The following is an 18,854-nucleotide window of genomic DNA, read 5'->3' as shown; positions in this document are numbered from 1 at the left end:
GGATTTTTAAAAGCTGAGCAGAGGCTACCATTTCCAGTTCAGATCCCTCAGGGACCAATTCAGTGGCTGGAATTAGAGCTGTGTTTACCACTGACCCCAGAAACGGGGCTGTCCGGGTAGAAGAAAGAATGCCCCTCTGCCCAGTTGCCTTTCAGGTCTGCAGTCCACCATGTTTTGGAAGTCTGGCAGAGACTCCGTGGTAGACAGTGTCCACACCGAAGGAATTCCTTTTACAGATACACACGTTAGCCCCCGCCCTGCCCTTTGTAAACACAACACACTCTCCATTCCTGTTCTAAAGCCAAAAGAAAAAAATCCATGGGCATAATAATTCGCGTTGAGCCAACATTTCACAGCTAAGTGGTGGTTGCCAATACTTCCAATTTACAATCGTCTGTTTCACCAGCTAATGGGGCTTCGTGAACTCATTTTCGTATTTTATTTAAACAAATACCTGTAGTTACAAGCAGCGGTTTATGGTTTATGGTGGAGCTTGACTTCGAAGCTCGAGCTTTCCCGGGTTGGGTAGAGCCAGAGGCCTGAGTTTGGAGGTGCCTGTGCCATGGGGGGCAGCATAGTTGCAGTGGGAGCGCCAGGCAGACTCTCTGTAGATTCCTCTCGGCGGCCGCGTTGTCCCCTTCTCTCTGTGTGTGGCCTGTGCATTTTCCATTCCTGCTCACACCATAATGTGCACCTTGTGTCACAAGAAGCTTCAGTGGACGCATGCAGCTCTTTGGAGAAGGTCCTAGAGGAGGTGAGATCGGAGGTTATCACCTTACCAGCCCAGCATCACCCTGTACCCGCAGTGATGCCCGCATCAGGGGAGCTCCCCCCCACACCCACGAAATAGACATAGTTTCCCAGTGGAACGTGCTGGCAGCACCATTACATTCTACTCTGTGCTAAAGGCAGAGTGTTTCATTGAGGACAGCAAAAGAAAAACTGCGTTCGTGAGCAAACCTGGCTGCCACAAGCCAGTTTCCAGAAGCGTTGGTGTGGCACCACCATGCTCTCGAAGGCTTCCTGCAAAGACTGCACCTGCTATTAAAGGCGGCTGCGGGAGCCCAGGATGACTGACGGCTTGGGCCTGGGCCCGGCACTGCTCTACGGGCCAGAGATGCTGTTGGAAACAGTGGTTTATTAGCCCTGGTCTGTGGTGAGCACCCCCAGCCTCCGTTTTAATTCGAGGCCTGGAATGAGAGGGAAGCATGGAGCAGGGGGCGGCTGCGCCTGCCCAAGTAAATTGCCCATTGCACACTTATTGTAAATTTCAGCGTCCTCCACTCTCCCTCCGTAAACTCTGATTTATGAGGGCCAGGATGCGGACAGACAGTTTGTGATTGGATGCACTGCTCTCTTCTGGAGAATTTACTTCAGATCAACAGAAAATTATTTCTGAAGCTCCTCTGGCCATTAGTCTCAGTTAGGCAGCCATTGGGAGCAGGTAGGATGCCAAGCGGGAGGTACCCCTGCTCCTGGCTCCAGGCGCCTCTCTCCTCTCTCCTCTGGGAACTGGAAGCAGAGGATGCATCCCCTGGCCAGCACTGCCCGAGCCCTCCACGCACCTCCCCCAAAAGCTGTTGTTCGTAAATTAGAGGACGTCTTTCCCACCTCACGCCCACCGCTGTGAGGTATGTCTGTGTCTGTGCTCACGGACATCACACATCTCGGGCCTGCACCGTCTCCGCTGGCGTTACTCTGCAGATCAGCCTCTCTAGCTGTCCGTTTGGTTTTTGTTTGTATCCATAACCATTTGAGCACACTGTATTTTCGATGTTGATCCTAATAAATCCCAGCAACGCTGCCCTTCCTGAAGACGCTGGAATTGCCGTGTTTCAGCTCTACATCGACAAGACGAACATGATGCTGTGTTTTAGCTGATGAAGAACAGCTTTTAAACAAATAAAAATTTCTGGCAAGCAAGGTTGTAACATTAAACAAAGGCTCCTCTTCCCATAGGTTCAGAGTAGACCCCGAGGATCAAATTATTTCACAATTGACCAGGCGTGACCCACCAAGGTCAGGGATGTCTTTCGGTTCCCTTGCACACGTCAGGAGGAGGTGCTAGAGGAGGAGGCTCTTGAGAGGCAGGGTCTCATCCACTGTGAGAAACAGACTCACCCATCCAAAGCCAAAGAATGGACTCATAGACCCAGAGAACAGAGAAAGGGGGACTTTTAATGACGGTCTTGCAAGATTGAGTGTCTGATGGGCAGGCACACCCAGCACGGTCACAAGAAGCCACTTACCCCTAGTGTGCAGGTCCCTCCCCTGATTCCTCACAGGCTGAGTACTGTGGGGGGGTCACAGTCTTCCCGGGCGTCACCCATTGGTTGTTGGGCAGGGGCTGTAAGTGTTTTCTTTAGGGTGGTCTTGTTGCATTTTGTTGCAGCCCACAATGCACTGCAATCCTGGTCAGCTCAGGGGCTCTTCAGGTATTTGACTTATGACATAAGTAGCTGGGCAAGCTGATAAGAATAGACAAAAAGAGCTATCCTGCAGGATAGTAAACGTTCATCTTAGACTAAACTTCTTTGTTCGGGTGGGGACAACTAAGGGGTGGGGGGAGGCTGACAAGCAGATGTTGGCGATTGAAGCAGGGGCTTGGTATATCCTGTTTCTTCTGTAGTTTGCTGACCTAAGCTGATTCAAGGCACTGTGTCTTGGAAATGGACCATGTATCCATTATTTCCTTCATCCACTGAGGACTGTCTGGGGTTCCAGCAAGTCCACGAAGCTTTCTGTGGCTTGGTTTCTTCCTCTGTGAAATAGGATAACAACGGTCCCAATTTCAAAGGTGTGTTGTGAGGGTTACATGAATGAATGGGGCAGACTAGATGTCTTAGACATCAGGGTGGGCAGATGAGGAAAATGCTAAGATGTAAAGTGAGGGCAGGGCCTGGGCTGGGCGTGGTGGCTGACGGCTGTAATCCCAGCATTTGGGGAGGCCGCAGTGGGAAGATCGCTTGATGCCAGGAGTTTGAGACAGCCTGGGCAACGTAGTGAGACCCTCATCTCTACAAAAACTTTTTAAAACTGGCCAGGTGTGGTGGCACGTGCCTGTAGTACCAGCTACTTGAGAGACTGAGGTGGGAGGATTGCTTGAGTCGAGTGGTTCAAGGCTGCAATGAGCCGTGATCAACTCACTGCACTCCAGGCTGGGCAACAGAGCAAGACTCTCTCTCTCTCTAGATATATATATATATATTTATGTTTATAAAAATAATTTTTTAGTGGAATTATTGGTGAAATGCATTCATAATTGGACAAGAGAAGGTTGAATTGAACTGAGCACAGCAGGCTGACAGCTGTCGTCATTTTTCAGTTCATGCACCTGGTGCTGAGGTTACCAGAGCATCCGATAGGCCCTGTCCTTGTGAAGCACACCTTGGTAGGGAAAGATAATATATATTTTATTATTTATTTATTTATTTATTTTAAATAAAGTTAGGAAGGAAATGGGAGAAGGCAATGGTGAGTGGTTGGCCTGGGTAGTCAGCCTTCTCCCCTCTCCCTGGGAGGAGGAAAAGGAGACCAAGACCTGAGAAGCAGCCAGATGCCTTTGATGAAGCCACCACAGAGGGTGGTTTAGTGACCCTCCGGGGCCCAGGCAGAGATCCCAAAGGCAGAGACGCCAGGCAGCCGCACCACTCGGTGACAGCTCCCGGGATGGCAGGCGCTCAGAGTGCTCTGGAGGCACCCAGCAGCCAGGCCGTCCTTCTGGTGGCCCTTGTTCCTTGGAGCTCCCACTGTGTCAGCCCGCTGCCCGTGCACAGAAGCTGTCGGGCTGTACGGGGCCTGTGGGACAGCCAGAGGGAGCAGGTTCTGACGTTAAAGTTTCTTCAAAATAGTAAAGTCTCAAGATGCCGTCCTCTAAATTCTTTACCTGCAAATGCAACTCCTAGCTTTATTTATTGCTTTCATCAGAACGAGAAGGAAGTTTCAGCTGCATCCAAGTGCTTCTATATCCCTGAGGTTATTGACTAAAAATAGGGAAGAGCAAGCGTTTTCAGCTGTTTTCTTTTGCATGTGGACCTATGAGCTCTTTCTACCACCGTCTCCCTCTTTAAAAGACACTTTTAAGTGTTCTCTGATCCCATAAACTCCCCTCCACGGGGGTTGATTGATTCAGGAACCAGTTGGGTCTTTTTTCTCCTGTTTTTTTTTTTTTTTTAAGACAAAGTCTCGCTCTGTCGCCCAGGCTGGAGTGCAGTGGCACAATCTCGGCTCACCGCAACCTCCACCTCCAGGGTTCAAGCGATTCTCGTGCCTCAGCCTCCTGAGTAGCTGGGATTACAGGTGCCCGCCACCATGCATGTCTAATTTTTGTATTTTAGTAGAGACGGGGTTTCACATGTTGGCCAGGCTGGTCTCCAACTCCTGACCTCAGGTGATCCACCCACCTTGGCCTCCCAAAGTGCTGGGATTATAGGCGTGAGCCACCACGCCCCACGGGTCTTTTTTCTCTAAGCCCCAAGTCACAGTGGAATCCCAGGTGGAATAAATTTTCATCGTGAGGCCCCACTGGACTGAAGAGAGTATAGGGGGAAATCAAATTTATTAGAAAACAGCATATTTGAAAAGGGGAGAGACAGAGCTAGAAGCAAAACTCACACACTCAGGCGAAAAGAAACTTTTCCACGCAAAACGCTTTGCAAAACGGAAGAGTGATCTATCAGTCATTTCGTAAAGGAAAAAGTAGAAGTGTTTCCATGAACTTGTTGCAACACAAGAGCAAGCATTAATTTAAGGTTCTGTATAATAAAAATACCAGCTTCCAAAAATGAAATGATTGGCTGGGTACCGTGGCTGTAATCCCAACACTGAGGGAGGCCGAGGCGGGAGGATCTCGAGCCTAGGAGTTCCAGACCAGCCTGGGCAACAGGGGGAAATCCCATCTCTACAAAAAGTACAAAAGATTAGCCAGGCATGGTGGTGCACGCCTGTGGTCCCAGCTACTCAGGAGGCTGAGGTGGGAGGATGGATTGAACCCAGGAGGTTGAGGCTGCAGTGAGCTATGATTGCACCATTGCACTTCAGCCTGGGCAGCAGACTCAACAATCAATAAATAGATAGACACATACATACATAAAATTTTTTTAGTGGAATTATTGGTGAAATGCATTCATAATTTGACAAGAGAAGGTTGAATTGAGCACAGCAGGCTGGCAGCTGTCGTCATTTTTCAGTTCATGCACCTGGTGCTGAGCTTACCAGAGCATCCAATAGGCCCCGTCCTTGTGAAGCTCACCCTGGTAGGGAGGGACGGTCCCCTGTGGTGGGACCGTCACTCCCATAAGCAGGTTTGTGAGGTGGCAGTGGGCGCACAGAGGAAGGAGCCTTGACCTGTGTCGCATGTCAGTAGCACAGTGGCTCTGAGGCACCTTCAGTACATCCAGCCAAGCTCTCCATAGCCCCAAGCCTGCAAAGATGGTGCTATGGAATCCAGGTGAGCCCTTGGCCTTCAGGAGACCAATGCTGATCTGGTCCTGTTGCTTTCTAGGCTACCAAATCTCTTGGGAGGTGTACGGCAGGAACGACTCTCGTCTCACGCACACCTTGAACAGCACGACGCATGAGTACAAGATCCAAGGCCTCTCATCTCTCACCACCTACACCATCGATGTGGCTGCTGTGACTGCCGTGGGCGCTGGCCTGGTGACTTCTTCCACCATTTCCTCTGGAGTGCCCCCAGGTCAGTAAAATCGTGTGCAGTCCTCCTGCTGTTGCCTTTCTCTTGGAGATTGCTGACGCTAGAATTTGATTGACACTTTTGTGTGGAAACCACTAAGTGCCTTGAAAAGGAGGAGTGACCTCCTGCCAAGATGCTGGAGGGTAAATGGGTGTTGACCCCACTTCAGCCTCATTCTCCAGAGCATTCCACCGCGGCCTCACATCCCTTCTGTATTCTCCTCCTGCTTTGACCTCAGCCAGTTCCCAGAACACACGTTGAAAGTGTTTAAAGCCAGTTCCCAATGCGTATCTAAAATATCATGAATACTTTCAAAACAGTAGCGATGATTCTATTAGTCCATTTTCATGCTGCTGATAAAGATGTACCTGAGACTCAACCATTTACAAAAGAAAGAGGTTTAATGGACTGACAGTTCCACATGGTCGGGGAGGCCTCACAATCATGGCAGAAGGCAAGGGGGAGCAAGCCATGTATTACATGGATGGCAGCAGGCAAAGAGTGAGCCCGTACAGGGAAACTCCCATTTTTAAAACCCACAGATCTTGTGAGACTTACTCAGTATCACGAGAACAGCACAGGAAAGCCCTGTCCCCATGATTCGATTACCTCCCACCGGGTTCCTCTTGTGACACGTGGGAATTGTGGGAGTTACATTTCAAGATGATATTTGAGCGGGGACACAGTCAAACCATATCAGCGATGAGGACGTGTGGTTTAATTGGTTAAAAAGGGGTATATACAGCGACCAAGGTTAACACTGGAAGCACATCTGTGTGTGAGTTGCCAGGGTTTTCCTGAGATGTCTTGGACGTTGTTCATCCAGGGCAGGGAAATGGGTTAGCTGACCTCCGGAAGGCTGTGCCTCCAGAAACACTGTGATCCACGCTACGTCTGGAGCCACAGAGTGGAGTGTTAGAGGGGAAACTGAGGCCTGGCTGCTTTGGCCAAACCCCTGATAACCAAGGTGCAGGGAGGCGCTGGAGTTGCCATTCCTTCATTGCCAAGGCTGAGTGCTTGTAGCTGGAGAGGGGTCCTAAAGCCTTGCCCACTCATCCTGGGTAGTGGCTGGAGGCAAATCAGATGGCAAGGACTGCTTTGGGGACGCCGTGTTCTGTTTACTGTGCTTGAAGTTTATCACCATTAATGGTTGAAGAGCCATTTAAAAATCCAGAGAGCTGAGAAATAGAAAGGAAAGAGCCCACTTGTCCTTTGATTTAAACATTTTCTATTTCAAATTCATTAAAAACTAGATGTGGAAAGGACCCTTGAGATCCTACAGACCCTGCCCCCGCCAATACAGAATCGATCACCAAAATACTTTCATTGTCCCTGAGCAAGACCTGGTTTCAAACACCCCAAGCAACAGCAAATGAGGAAAGCATTCCTCAGAGACAGTGCGGTCTGAAAGCTGCACTAGTCTTGCATTTTTCTTTTCTTCCCCCCGCCCCCATTTTAGCCCCTTATCTTTCTCTAGAGTATTTTGCATGGCACAGTAATCTAAAAGCTCTCACTTTGAACTCATACTGCTACAGTTCCGAGTGGGAGATGCTCTTTAGGGAGCGGCATCTGAAGGGTCTCTCATGTAGGAGTAGGCTTGAGCCACAGGCACCCTCAACGGGAGGCTCATTCAGATCCTACCTTCCACCTTATCCAGTTACCCAAGCAACTGAACACAGGCAGAGTGAGGAGAGTTCTGCACTTGCACGAGAATGTGGTCGTCTTGGAAACCAGACCCAAGAAGCCTAAGGCTCAAGACCTGATCCTGAGCAGGTGCCATGCTACCTGGGAACAACCCTGGGCTTGTGCACTCTTCCCTCTACCCCTCTGATGCCGCGGTAATTATGAAAGGAAGTATGGCCATTTGTTCTTTGTGTGGTTTCAGGAGCCAGGAAGGATTACATTCATTCATCCTTTCCTCATTCAGCCAGCATCTGTTAATTACCTACAAAGTACAGAGATATGTAAGGCATGACACATCCCTTCAGAGTTTCCCATCAAGGAGGCCGTGTTTGCGGTATGTCTCCTGAAGTCCACTGGGTCAGCCTATTAAAGCAAAAACCATGCACTGATCATGCCTCTGGGGAAGCTGTGCTGCTTCTCACCTTCATACTTTTGAGAACAAATCCTTTTTTGGTGTCAAATGGTGTCAAAACTGTTTACTTTTGAAGCTGACACATTTGATACCTTTCCTAAGCTGTGACGGACTGTAAATCTCTCCCTTTCCTCCCTGGTTCCTCTCTAGACCTTCCTGGTGCCCCATCCAACCTGGTCATTTCCAACATCAGCCCTCGCTCCGCCACCCTTCAGTTCCGGCCAGGCTATGACGGGAAAACCTCCATCTCCAGGTGGATTGTCGAGGGGCAGGTACGTGTGTCATTAGACCGGGAGCCGGCATTTCCCAAGAGCAGTGTTGGGGCCTGTGAGTGAGTGGCTCCCCTGCAGATGATGGCATGGGGGTGCGGGGGAGATGGGCATGCTTGGAATGGGAGAACCAGGGGCTGGAGATAGCCCAGATAGCAGGGCAGAATGTCGGAAGACAAAGAGCAAGATGTCAGGCTGGGGTCCTACCAGGTGCTAAGACAAGAATACCAAGGGTTAAAATGAAAGTTGTGATTCAAAAGAGGTACCCAAAATTGGATCGCGTTGTTGATTGAGGTTTTAAAAATTCTGTATCACAATTAGCTACTAAATATACTAATAGGATTAATTGCTTGGTACTGCTTGTGTGTCATTAGCTATGCATTCATTCAACAATATTTTTAGAGACGATTGTTCTATCTGCAGGCACTATTCCGGGCACGGGGGCTATTTGCAGTAGACAAAGCTGGCTGAGTTTCTGCTGTCGAGGAGAAAAGTGCCGTCTGGGGAAGAAAGACCTCCAGCTGCGGGAAAGCTGTTATATTTGAGGGACAGCAAGGAGGGCGGGTGCTGGAGGGAGCGGAGCAAGCCCTGGGCCGGCAGGGAGTGAGTCTAGGGAGAGTGAGGGGTGGATTCCACAGGACCTGAGAGAGTGGACTCCCCCGAGAGACTTCTGGTCTGACTCCCCCTGTGCAAGTGCTGCAGCACGCAGAGGTCCGGGACAGCGCCGGGCTTGACTAGGATCACGCTGGCGCTGGTGAAACCATGCAGTCTGCCAGTTCCATGTTCCAATAAAAGCAGGAGGAAAAAGATAAAGGGCCAAATTATGAGGAGTAGTAAAGTTTCAAAATAGTTATTATCTGTAGTAAAATCCTTGTGATTTTCATGACTGTACTTGTACTATATTGCAAGATGATCCACTCCGGGAAATTGGCCATAAATTAGGGAACAAATCCTATCTACCCCTTCAAAAGTTTCATTAAGCAAACATTTCTGAAAATCTAAGGAGGATCCTGAAGGTGCAAACCATCTGGATGGGACTGACCCACAAATGGGGCTGGAACAATTATTTACTTAGGAAAAATAGCAGCAGAGCCCTACCTCACATCAAATTAAGAAAATCAGTCCTCAGCCAATGAAGACTCCATTGATGAAAGAAACTTTAAAACGCTTAAGATTAAATATAGGACGAAAATCACCATGTCTCGTGAAAACCAAGTCTAGTAATTAAAATCCATCAGCGGGCCGGGCGCGGTGGCTCACGCCTGTAATCCCAGCACTTTGGGAGGCCGAGGTGGGCGGATCATGAGGTCAGGAGATCGAGACCATCCTGGCTAACACGGTGAAACCCTGTCTCTACTAAAAATACAAAAATTTAGCCGGGCGTGGTGGCGGGCGCCTGTAGTCCCAGCTACTGGGAGGCTGAGGCAGGAGAATGGCATGAACCCAGGAGGCAGAGCTTGCAGTGAGCCGAGATCACACCACCGCACTCCAGCCTGGGCGACAAAGCGAGAATCCGTCTCAAAAAGCAAAATAAATAAATAAATAAATAAAATAAAATCCATCAGCAGAAGGCAATACTTTTAGGCCCACAGAAGCACCCGCTGTGGTCTTCAGTGTCTGACAATGCCACGTAGCTGAGGCCAGGAAGCAGTGCTCATTGCGAGCTTTAGAATGTGATGTTATGCTAGGACTGGGCGGGCCACAGCGACAGAAATGCCAGCGTCTTCAGGGCTCAACATACGGGAGCTCATTTGTGCATCCAGGCAGGCCTGGGAGTGGACAACGCTCCTTTTGCCCATGTTCCGTTGCCCAGAACTTGGTCGCGTGGCCTGCTGTCGCCGCAGGAGAGTCTGGGAGTGTGATGTTTCGGCTCACCTGGGAGGGAAAGACGTGGGGTGATGTGGGGACCCTCGACACAGTTTCTCGGCCACAGCATCCTGGCTTTATGTCATACGGCCTGTTTGTTTGTTTATTTATTTTTGAGACAGAGTCTTGCTCTGTCACCAGGCTGGAGTGCAGTGGCGCCATCTCGGCTCACTGCAACCTCCGACTCCCAGGTTCAGGCAGTTACCCTGCCTCAGGCCCCCGTGTAGCTGGGACTACAGGTGCCCGCCACCACGCCCGGCTAAGTTTTTGTATTTTAGTAGAGACGGGGTTTCACCATGTTAGCCAGGATGGTCTCAATCTCCTGACCTCATGAGCTGCCTGCCTCGGCCTCCCAAAGTGCTGGGATTACAGGCATGAGTCACTGTGCCTGACCTCTAAAGAGGTTTTACATTTTTAATGTAAAACATCTTAAATATATGCAAAAGGAAGGAGAATAGTAGAGTAAGCCCCCTGGTACTCATCAGCGAAAGTCAATGATCCTCAAGATTTCGCCACATCCATCCACCCCTGCTTTTTTATTGGCATATTTTGAAGCATATTTCAGACCACATGTCACTTTGCCCCCATACGTGTCACACGTGTGTCTAAAATACCTGTTCACATGCCAATATGGATGAATTTCACAGGCATAATGTTTAGCAAAAGAAAAACCAGACCCTGCTTGGAGCATATATTGTATGATTCCATTTATAGAATGTTCCAAAACAGGAAGAAGTACTCTTTGGTGCTGGAATTTGGGTTTTCCTGGGACCCCTGTGGTTATTTACCATGGGGGTGACGGTGACTGGGAGGGGTCCACCTGAGGAGAGGGTGTCTGGAATGGCAGGAGTGCTGTCTTTTGATCTGTATCAGGGTTAGATGTGTGTGCTTATTTTGTGTATACACCAGTGGTCTGTGAGCTTGCCTGTGTGTCTTACTTCAGTGAAAAGTTTGAGCAGGCACAAACCTGTAATGGCCCACACCTGTAATGCAGCACTTTAGGAGACGAAGGCAGTGGATCACTTGAGGTTGGGAGTTCGAGGCCAGCCTGGCCAACATGTGAAACCCCGTCTCTACTAAAGATACAAAAATTAGCTGGGCATGGTGGCACACGTCTGTAATCCCCCCTACTCAGGAGGCTGAGGCAGGAGAATCGCTTGAACCCAGGAGGTGGAGATAGCAGTGAGCCAAGATCACGCCACTGTACTCCAGCCTGGATGACAAAGCAAGACTCTCTGTCTCAAAAAAAAAAAAAATCTACATGAAAATATGGGTATCTTCTCTCATACCACTATCACACCTGATGAAATTATTGTTATTGTTTTTTTGAGATAGGATCTCACTCTGTCACCCAGGCAGGAGTGAAGCAGTGCGATCTCAGCTCACTACAACCTCTGCCTCCCGGGCTCAGGCAATCCTCCCATCTCAGCCTCCTGAGTAGCTAGGACCACAGGCGTGCGCCACCACACCAGCTAACTTTTTATGTTTTTGGTAGAGACAGGGTTTTGCCGTGTTGCCCCGACTGGTCTTGAACTCCTGAATTCAGGTGATCTGTCAGCCTCAGCCTCCCAGAGTGCTGGGATTATAGGCATGAGCCACCGCGCCTGGCAATTCGAACTTTTTAATATTATCTAATCATCAGTTCACACTCAGATTTCCCCAAATTTTCCAAAACACCTCTTTACAGTGGTTTTGATAAAAGTAGGATTCACACAAGGTTCACGCTATTCATTTTGTTGTCATGTCTCTCAAATCATAAAAACACCGTAAACAGCTTTATTGACATATTGTAATTGACATACAGTAAACTGCATATATTTAAGGTGGACAGTTTGACACTTGTGACTTATACACACACCTGGGAAGCTGTGACCACAGTCGAGATAATGAACACGTTCTTCACCCTCAAAGGTGCCCTTGCAGCTCCCAGTATCCTTCCCTACCAACCCTCCCCATCCCCACAACCACTCATCTGCTTCCTGTCACTATAGGTTACAGCTCTCTTAATCTAGCGGAATCCCCCACCCTTTCCCCGCATGCAGTTACCTCATTGAGAAAACCCAGCCAGTCATCCCATGGGACATCTGCATTGTAGATGCACCTGGTTACATCCTTGTGGGGTCACTTGACCTGTTCCTCTACCTCCATTTGCCCTGTAAACTGGAATTTCATTGCAAAGGACTGTTAGATTCCATTTCCACTCCTCCCTCCTTCCCTCCTTCCCTCCTTCCTTCTCTCCTTCCTTCCCTCCTTCCTTCCCTCTCTCCCTCCCTCCCTTCCTCCCTTCACCCCTCCCTTCGTCCCTCCCTCCCTTCTTTCCTTTCTGCCTCCCTCCCTCCCTTCTTTCCTCCCTCCCTCCCTTCTTTCCTCCATCCCTCCCTTCTTTCCTCCCTCCCCCTGCTTCTCTCCTTCCTTACTCCACATTCCCTCCCTTTTTTACTTCCTCCCTCCCTCTACTTCCTCCCTCCCTCCCTTCTTTACTTCCTCTCTCCCTCCCTCCCTTTTTTCCTCCCTCCCTTCCTCTCTCCCTCCCTTCCTTCCTTTCTTCCTCCCTCTATTCCTCTTTCCCTCCCTCCCTCCCTAAGACTGCTTCCCAGTTACTGCAGCAGGTTGGAGGCATGTAGATCTAGTTGCCCCACTCAGGGATGCTAATTTGGGTGGCAGAGCATAGCAGCCTGATCCCTACCTTGTGAATTTCTCCATCAGCTTTTTATCTAATGGTCTCATCCATCCATGATCTTTGCCTGAATTAATTATGTTCTTAGGATATTCAAGATGATCATTTTCTACTTCTATCAATCTTTCCTCATTTAGCTGTTGGAACTCTGAAAAGAAGCATCTCCCCTCATCCCTCAGACTATTTAGTTACCTTCAAATATAGGAAGGCAGAATAAATGCTTAATTCTTTTCCTTTAATTGCCAATTTTCAGGGTGAGGATTTGGTCCCCTGGTTAATTCCAATGTTAAATAGATTTTTCTTTCTTTTTCTGTCTTGTGATCTCTTTTGCTGAGTATCATCAGGAAAGCATAGATTCTTACCTGTTCAGTGGGTTTCAGTCACCTGCAGTCATTATTCTTTTTGAACCTAGAATTGGCCCGTCTTTGGCCTACGGAGGCTTTCGTATCCTGGGGCTCCAGCCTGAGGCTGCTCTCTTTGATGACTTCCTGCCTCACGCTGAGATGGAACCGGGCCTGCCGGGCCTTGGTTTCTTGAGTGTCAAATGCTATTTAAAGACGATAATGAGAGCACCAAGGTGGATGCTTATCGCTCCCAGATGGTCACTGCTTCGACACCTTCCCAGTAGACAGAGAACATCTTTTCTGAAGCATCATGAGTTCATACTAACATTTCCAGTGAAACTTCAGGTTACTGACTTTAAATGTGTATGTTATGTTATGTTGTGTTATGTTATGTTAACTTAAATGTATATTTTATTTTATTTTATTTTATTTTATTTTATTTTATTTATTTGAGATGGAGTCTTGTTCTGTTGCCCAGGCTGGAGTGCAGTGGCACTATCTCAGCTCACTGCAACCTCCACCTCCCAGGTTCAAGCTGTTCTCCTGCCTCAGCCTCCTGAGTAGCTGGGATTACAGGTGCCCACCACCACGTCCATCTAATTTTTGTATTTTTATTAGAGATGGGGTTTCACCATGTTGGGCCAGGCTGGTCTCCAACACCTGACATCAGGTGATCCACCTGCCTCAGCCTCCCAAAGTGCTGGGATTACCGGCGTGAGCCACCGTGCCCAGCCTAAATGTATATTTTAACTATATTTTCCCTTACACTAAGACTGTGCTTTTCAGGACTCCTGACTTCATCTTCTTTATCCTCCTGTTGTATTAGGAGGTTCAAAATTGCATATACCTGTGGTCTGTGAATTTGCCTGTGTATCTTATATGAAGAGTTTATGTGAAAACACAGATACTATTGTATTAGGAGTTTCAAAATTGTAATCTCAGTGGTATGACTAACAGAGACTACTGAATGAAATTTAAGTATTTGTCCTTAGACTATGTTATACCGTGGAAGTACAATATATTCAGTTTATACCTACAGTTTATATTGTTTGTAATATATTTAGTTTATACTTACAGTATACAGTACAGTTGCAATACTGTTCTAAAGCCACACTGTTCTTTTCTCACTGTGGTTATCTTGATATGGATTTAAGTTCATTCATTTCAGGACTTGTTTTGTTCTTTTGCTTCAATTTTTAGCACTGACTTTCTTTAAAAATCACTTTACATTATTTATTTATTTATTTATTTATTTATTTTATTTTGAGATGGAGTCTCGCTCTGTCACCCAGGCTGGAGTACAGTGGTGCAATCTCAGCTCACTGCAACCCCCACCTCCTGGGTTCAAGCTATTCTCCTGCCTCAGCCTACTGAGTAGCTGGGATTACAGGTGCCCGCCACCACACCCGGCTAATTTTTGTATTTTTATTAGAGATGGGGTTTCACCATGTTGGCCAGGCTGGTCTTGAACTCCTGACCTCAAGTGATCTACCGGCCTCAGCCTCCCAGAGTGCTGGGATTACAGGTGCAAGCCACCACGCCTAGCTCATTTTACATTTTTAAAAATTGTTGGAGGATTTTAAATTAATTTTTGAGGATATAACTCATTTACATGATGTCAAAGTCAAAACTATTTAAAAAGTGATATTCAGAGAAGTTTCCATTCTTTTATCCCCTTACCCTGTTGCCTGTCTGCCGCATAGATAACCTTATTTATTAAGCTTTTGCCTTATCCTTTTTTTTTTGGCAACTTAAGCAACTCTCCGTGTTTGTGTACTTCCTCTGTCTTCTGCAGAAGGTAGCATATTGCGCTTTGCTGTCTTCCTGTGACGGTGCACCCTGAACACCCCTGGGCATCATGTGCGCAATTGTCCTTTCTTCCCAAACCTGCTCAGGTCTGCCTGGTATGCATGAGCTGGGGCTTGTTTATGTAGCTAGTCCTCTGCTGACAGGCATTGGGATGTGTATTAGTTTTATATCACTGCCATTACAAATCACCAAAAACGGAGTGGCTGATACAACATCAATGTGTCATCTTCTAGTTCTGCAGGTCAGAGGTCCAGCATGGGTCTCACTGGCTAAAGTCAGGGAGGCTGCAGGGCCATGTTTCTTCCGGAAGCTCTGGGGATGAGTCAGCTTCCAGGCTCATTCAGGTTGTGGCAGAATTCAGTCCTTGCGGTTGTAGGACTGAGGTCCCCATACTCTGCTGTCAGCCATGGTCATTCCTGGCTCCTGGAGGTCACCACGGTCTATGGCTCGGGGTCCCCTTCCTTCATCTTCAGAGCAGCTGGAGGAGGTCGAGTCCTCTCAGACTCTGGCTTTTTCCTCCTCCTTCCTTCTCATCTCTCTGGCCCACTCTTCAGCCTCCCACTTCCGCTTTTAAGGACTCGTGACTAGCTTGTATTCACCTGGATAAGCTCCCTGATGTAAGGCTCATACCCTTAATCACATCTGTGGAACCTCTCCTGCCATGTAAGGCAGTGTACTCATGGGTTCCAGAAATTAGGGTGTGGGCGCCTCCAGGGGACCTCATTCAGCCTCAAGCTTGTTTTCAGCCTTTTGCATAGTCATTTTGTATTTTTGCCACCTTATCTTTGGGGTAGATTCCCAGGCATGGGTTGGCTGGATCACAAGGCAAATGCACGTGTAAACTTCCCAGACATTGCCAAATTCCTCATCTGCAGGTTGCTGCATTCCCAGCAGCAACATGTGTATATTTTTGGTCATGCAAAAAAAAAAAAAATTGAAGTCTAATTTATGACTCCTTTCTTGCATGCCTCTGGTTTTTGAATCATAGGCAGAAAGGTTTTCCCCACTTTCAGGTTCTAAAGTAACCCAACCACTTTTCTGCTACCTATTTTCTGGTTTCATTTTTACATTTAGAACTCCATCCATTCGGAACTGGTTCCTGTATATGGAGTGAGGTATGAATCCATTTTCATCATTTTGCAAATAGCTATGTAATTGCCTCAGTGCCATTTGTTAAAATGACCTTTTTTTTTTTTCCTGATTTGTAACATTAAATTCCTGTATGCACTTAGGTCTGTATCTGAACTTTTCATTCTGTTCTATTAGCCCGGTTATTCATGCACTAATTCCACATTGTTTACTTAGAGAGGCTTTAAACCATGCTTTAATATCTGATGAGGCCTCCTTCCCCGTAACCAGTGCGCGTGCACACACACACACACACACACACACACACACTCACGCACTGCTTGACTTTCTTAGGATTTTCCTGGCCACTCTTGTGGACGTCTGATGGTGTTGAATTTTTCTGTCCAGAAACGTGCTACCTCTTTTCACTTGTTTAAATCTACTTTTCTCAGCTGCTTTCTTCTTGACAAAGCACTGGGTTCTCTAATCCTGCCTTCACCTGCTCTCAGAAAGGCAGGAAAATGAGGGGTGACCAATATACCTCAAAAGCTGTAATGCGAAGAATATGGGCTTTGAATCAGACAGACCTGGTTCCCCCTCTTTTTAGCACCCGTATTTCCTAGCTCTGTAGACATGCTTCTTAACTTCTTTGTGAGGCCCAATTTCTCTCTGGAGAATGGGGTCAATAGTCCTATCTGTGAGGTTGTCATGAAGATTAACTCACGTGTGCCTATTTTTTTTTTTTTTTTTTGAGATGGAGTCTCACTCTGTCGCCCAGGCTGAAGTACAGTGGCACGATCTCCACTCCCTGCGAGCTCTGCCTCCCGGGTTCACGCCATTCTCCTGCCTCACTCAGCCTCCTGTGTAGCTGGGACTACAGGCGCCCGCCACCACGGCTGGCTAATTTTTGTATTTTTGGTAGAGACGGGGTTTCACTGTGTTAGCCAGGGTGGTCTTGATCTCCTGACCTCGTGATCCGACATGTGCCTGTTTTAAATGACATTTTCTGCCTGTGTTGTTGGCATAGAGGAACATAATTGATTTTTAAATATTTTTGTTTCTTTAATAAACTCTTCTGTGTTCTAAGTGCTTTCACAACTATGAACATGTTTAATTCTCATAATGGCTCTCTGTTGGCTGTCACAGATGAGACATGAGAGGGTTGGGTTACCTGCCCGGGTCACACAGCCAAGCTATGAAGCCGGATTGGAGCCTGCAAATCTGGGAAGTCTGTGGCTGCTCAGCCTGGTGTATTGGTGTTACAGCCAGAAACTTTGAGAATTCTCTTGTTAGTTGGCTAGTTTTCCTGTAATTTTCTGTAAAGAATTCATATCATCTGTTAATAGTGACAGTTTTTGTTTCTTCCTTAGAATTTTTTATATCCTTTCTTTCTCTTTTTTTGTTTCTTCTTATTTGAGTATTTTGTAATCTTACTGGGAGTGCTAAGACCTCTTCTATCATATTGGATTGGGACAGTGATAGAAGACAATCTTTGTTTTATTACTTTAAAGACATTATTTTAAGATTTTATCAGGTATGACATTTACACCATTGATGTAGGCTTTAAAAAAAAAAAATCCAGCCTGTATTGGGTTGATTCTTTTCTAATCCTGGTTTGCTAGGAATTGGTTTTTTTTATTATTTTTTTTTAAAAGCATAAATAAATTTAATTGCATCAGACTAGTTTTTCGTCTATGGAGCTGCCCATATGGTTTTTCTGATTTCATCTGTTGGTGAGGTGATTCACGCTGCCCTTCTGTTTCACCATCCCGGAACTCCTGAGACAGAAGCAATCTGGTCACGATGTTTGTTTTGTTTGGGGTTAAGATCGTTGTTTCCATGTTCATAAGTGTACTCGGCCTTTTCTGGTTGTTGGTTTGGCTTAGGTTTTAAGATCGATAGTTTATTTTCTCACCAGTTTTCATAAACAAAGATTGGATTGAGCTTGTGTTCCTTAGCCCTCAGGAGGAGGACCGTTGTGGGCGTTTACACGATGAGGTCCCTCAGGTGGAGGTGAGACCCTCCCTCAGGTGGAGGTGAGACCCTCATAGGCATCTGCAGGATGAGGTCCCTCAGGCGGAGGTGAGACCCTCTCTCAGGTGGAGGTGAGACCCTCTCTCAGGTGGAGGTGAGACCCTCAGGTGGAGGTGACACCCTCATGGGCATCTGCACAGGGTTCTCAGTGCCTCCCAATCCTGCCACACATTGTGGGAAGGGAGGCGCCCAGACCCACGAGTCAGTTCGTCAGAACCCGTGGGGCAGGGGCTGCAGCACTCTTCCATTTGTGAGACTTGGAAATGACAGATCTGCATCTCCACAAAATGAAAGATCTGCATCTCTGCTGAGGGTCCCGCCTCAGGGGACCTCTGTGCTGGGCCTTGGAGGCGGGATATTGCTCAGGCAGCCTCTCCCTGGCTGCTATTCTCCAGCAGTTCAGAGGTTTTAGTGCCCTAGGGAAGAATGAACGGGGAAAGCTTCTGGCCTTCCCCCTCGTGGCCTTGCCCCTTCCCCAGGCCTGTGTTGGTTGCATACACCCCAGTGGGCTGTTTCTGAGTGTCCGAGTCAGGGAAGCTCCATAGCGTGGAGCCCACATGCTGGTGAATCCCTGGGGCTGCCTGACTCCTGGGCCAACTCACAGCCTGCAGACAATGGTTAAACATTTCACCTGGAATTTCCAGTTCCCTTAAAGGGTAATCTTTCCCTTTGATTTCAAAAGTGTTTTAGAAACTACAGACGAGCCTTAAGAATCCTACAGAGAATTCCCCTTCACCCAAAGGCCCCATCCATGATTTGCCAGTTTTCCCCAAAAGTCCTTGGTATCAAAAGGCTCCACTTCAGGACATGGGCTACACCCAGTGGTCTCCTGTGATCTCAGTTATTTCTTGACTTCCGTGACCGTGACAGTTTTGGAGACTACAGGCTAGTTATTTCCTAGATTCCCCTTGATTTGGATTTATCCCAGTGTCTTTAGGAGTCGTCCGAGGTGATGCATTTTTGGTCAGAATGTGGGGGAAGTGATGCTGGGCGCCTCCTG

General features: G+C 47.6%; 1 protein-coding gene across 1 annotated transcript in view; it reads left to right on the top strand.

Moving 5' to 3' along the window:
• Window positions 1–18,854, top strand: part of SDK1 (sidekick cell adhesion molecule 1) — a 990,930-nt gene that overhangs the window by 794,559 nt on the left and 177,517 nt on the right. Inside the window, 2 exon segments of the mRNA XM_033191941.1 lie at window positions 5,504–5,695; window positions 7,938–8,059. Of these exon segments, the coding sequence (XP_033047832.1) occupies window positions 5,504–5,695; window positions 7,938–8,059 (314 nt within the window).

Source organism: Trachypithecus francoisi, unplaced genomic scaffold, assembly GCF_009764315.1.
Source record: "Trachypithecus francoisi isolate TF-2019V2 unplaced genomic scaffold, Tfra_2.0 Lachesis_group4, whole genome shotgun sequence".
Taxonomy (NCBI): Eukaryota; Metazoa; Chordata; class Mammalia; order Primates; family Cercopithecidae; genus Trachypithecus; species Trachypithecus francoisi.
This window is presented reverse-complemented; position numbering and strand designations above follow the sequence as displayed.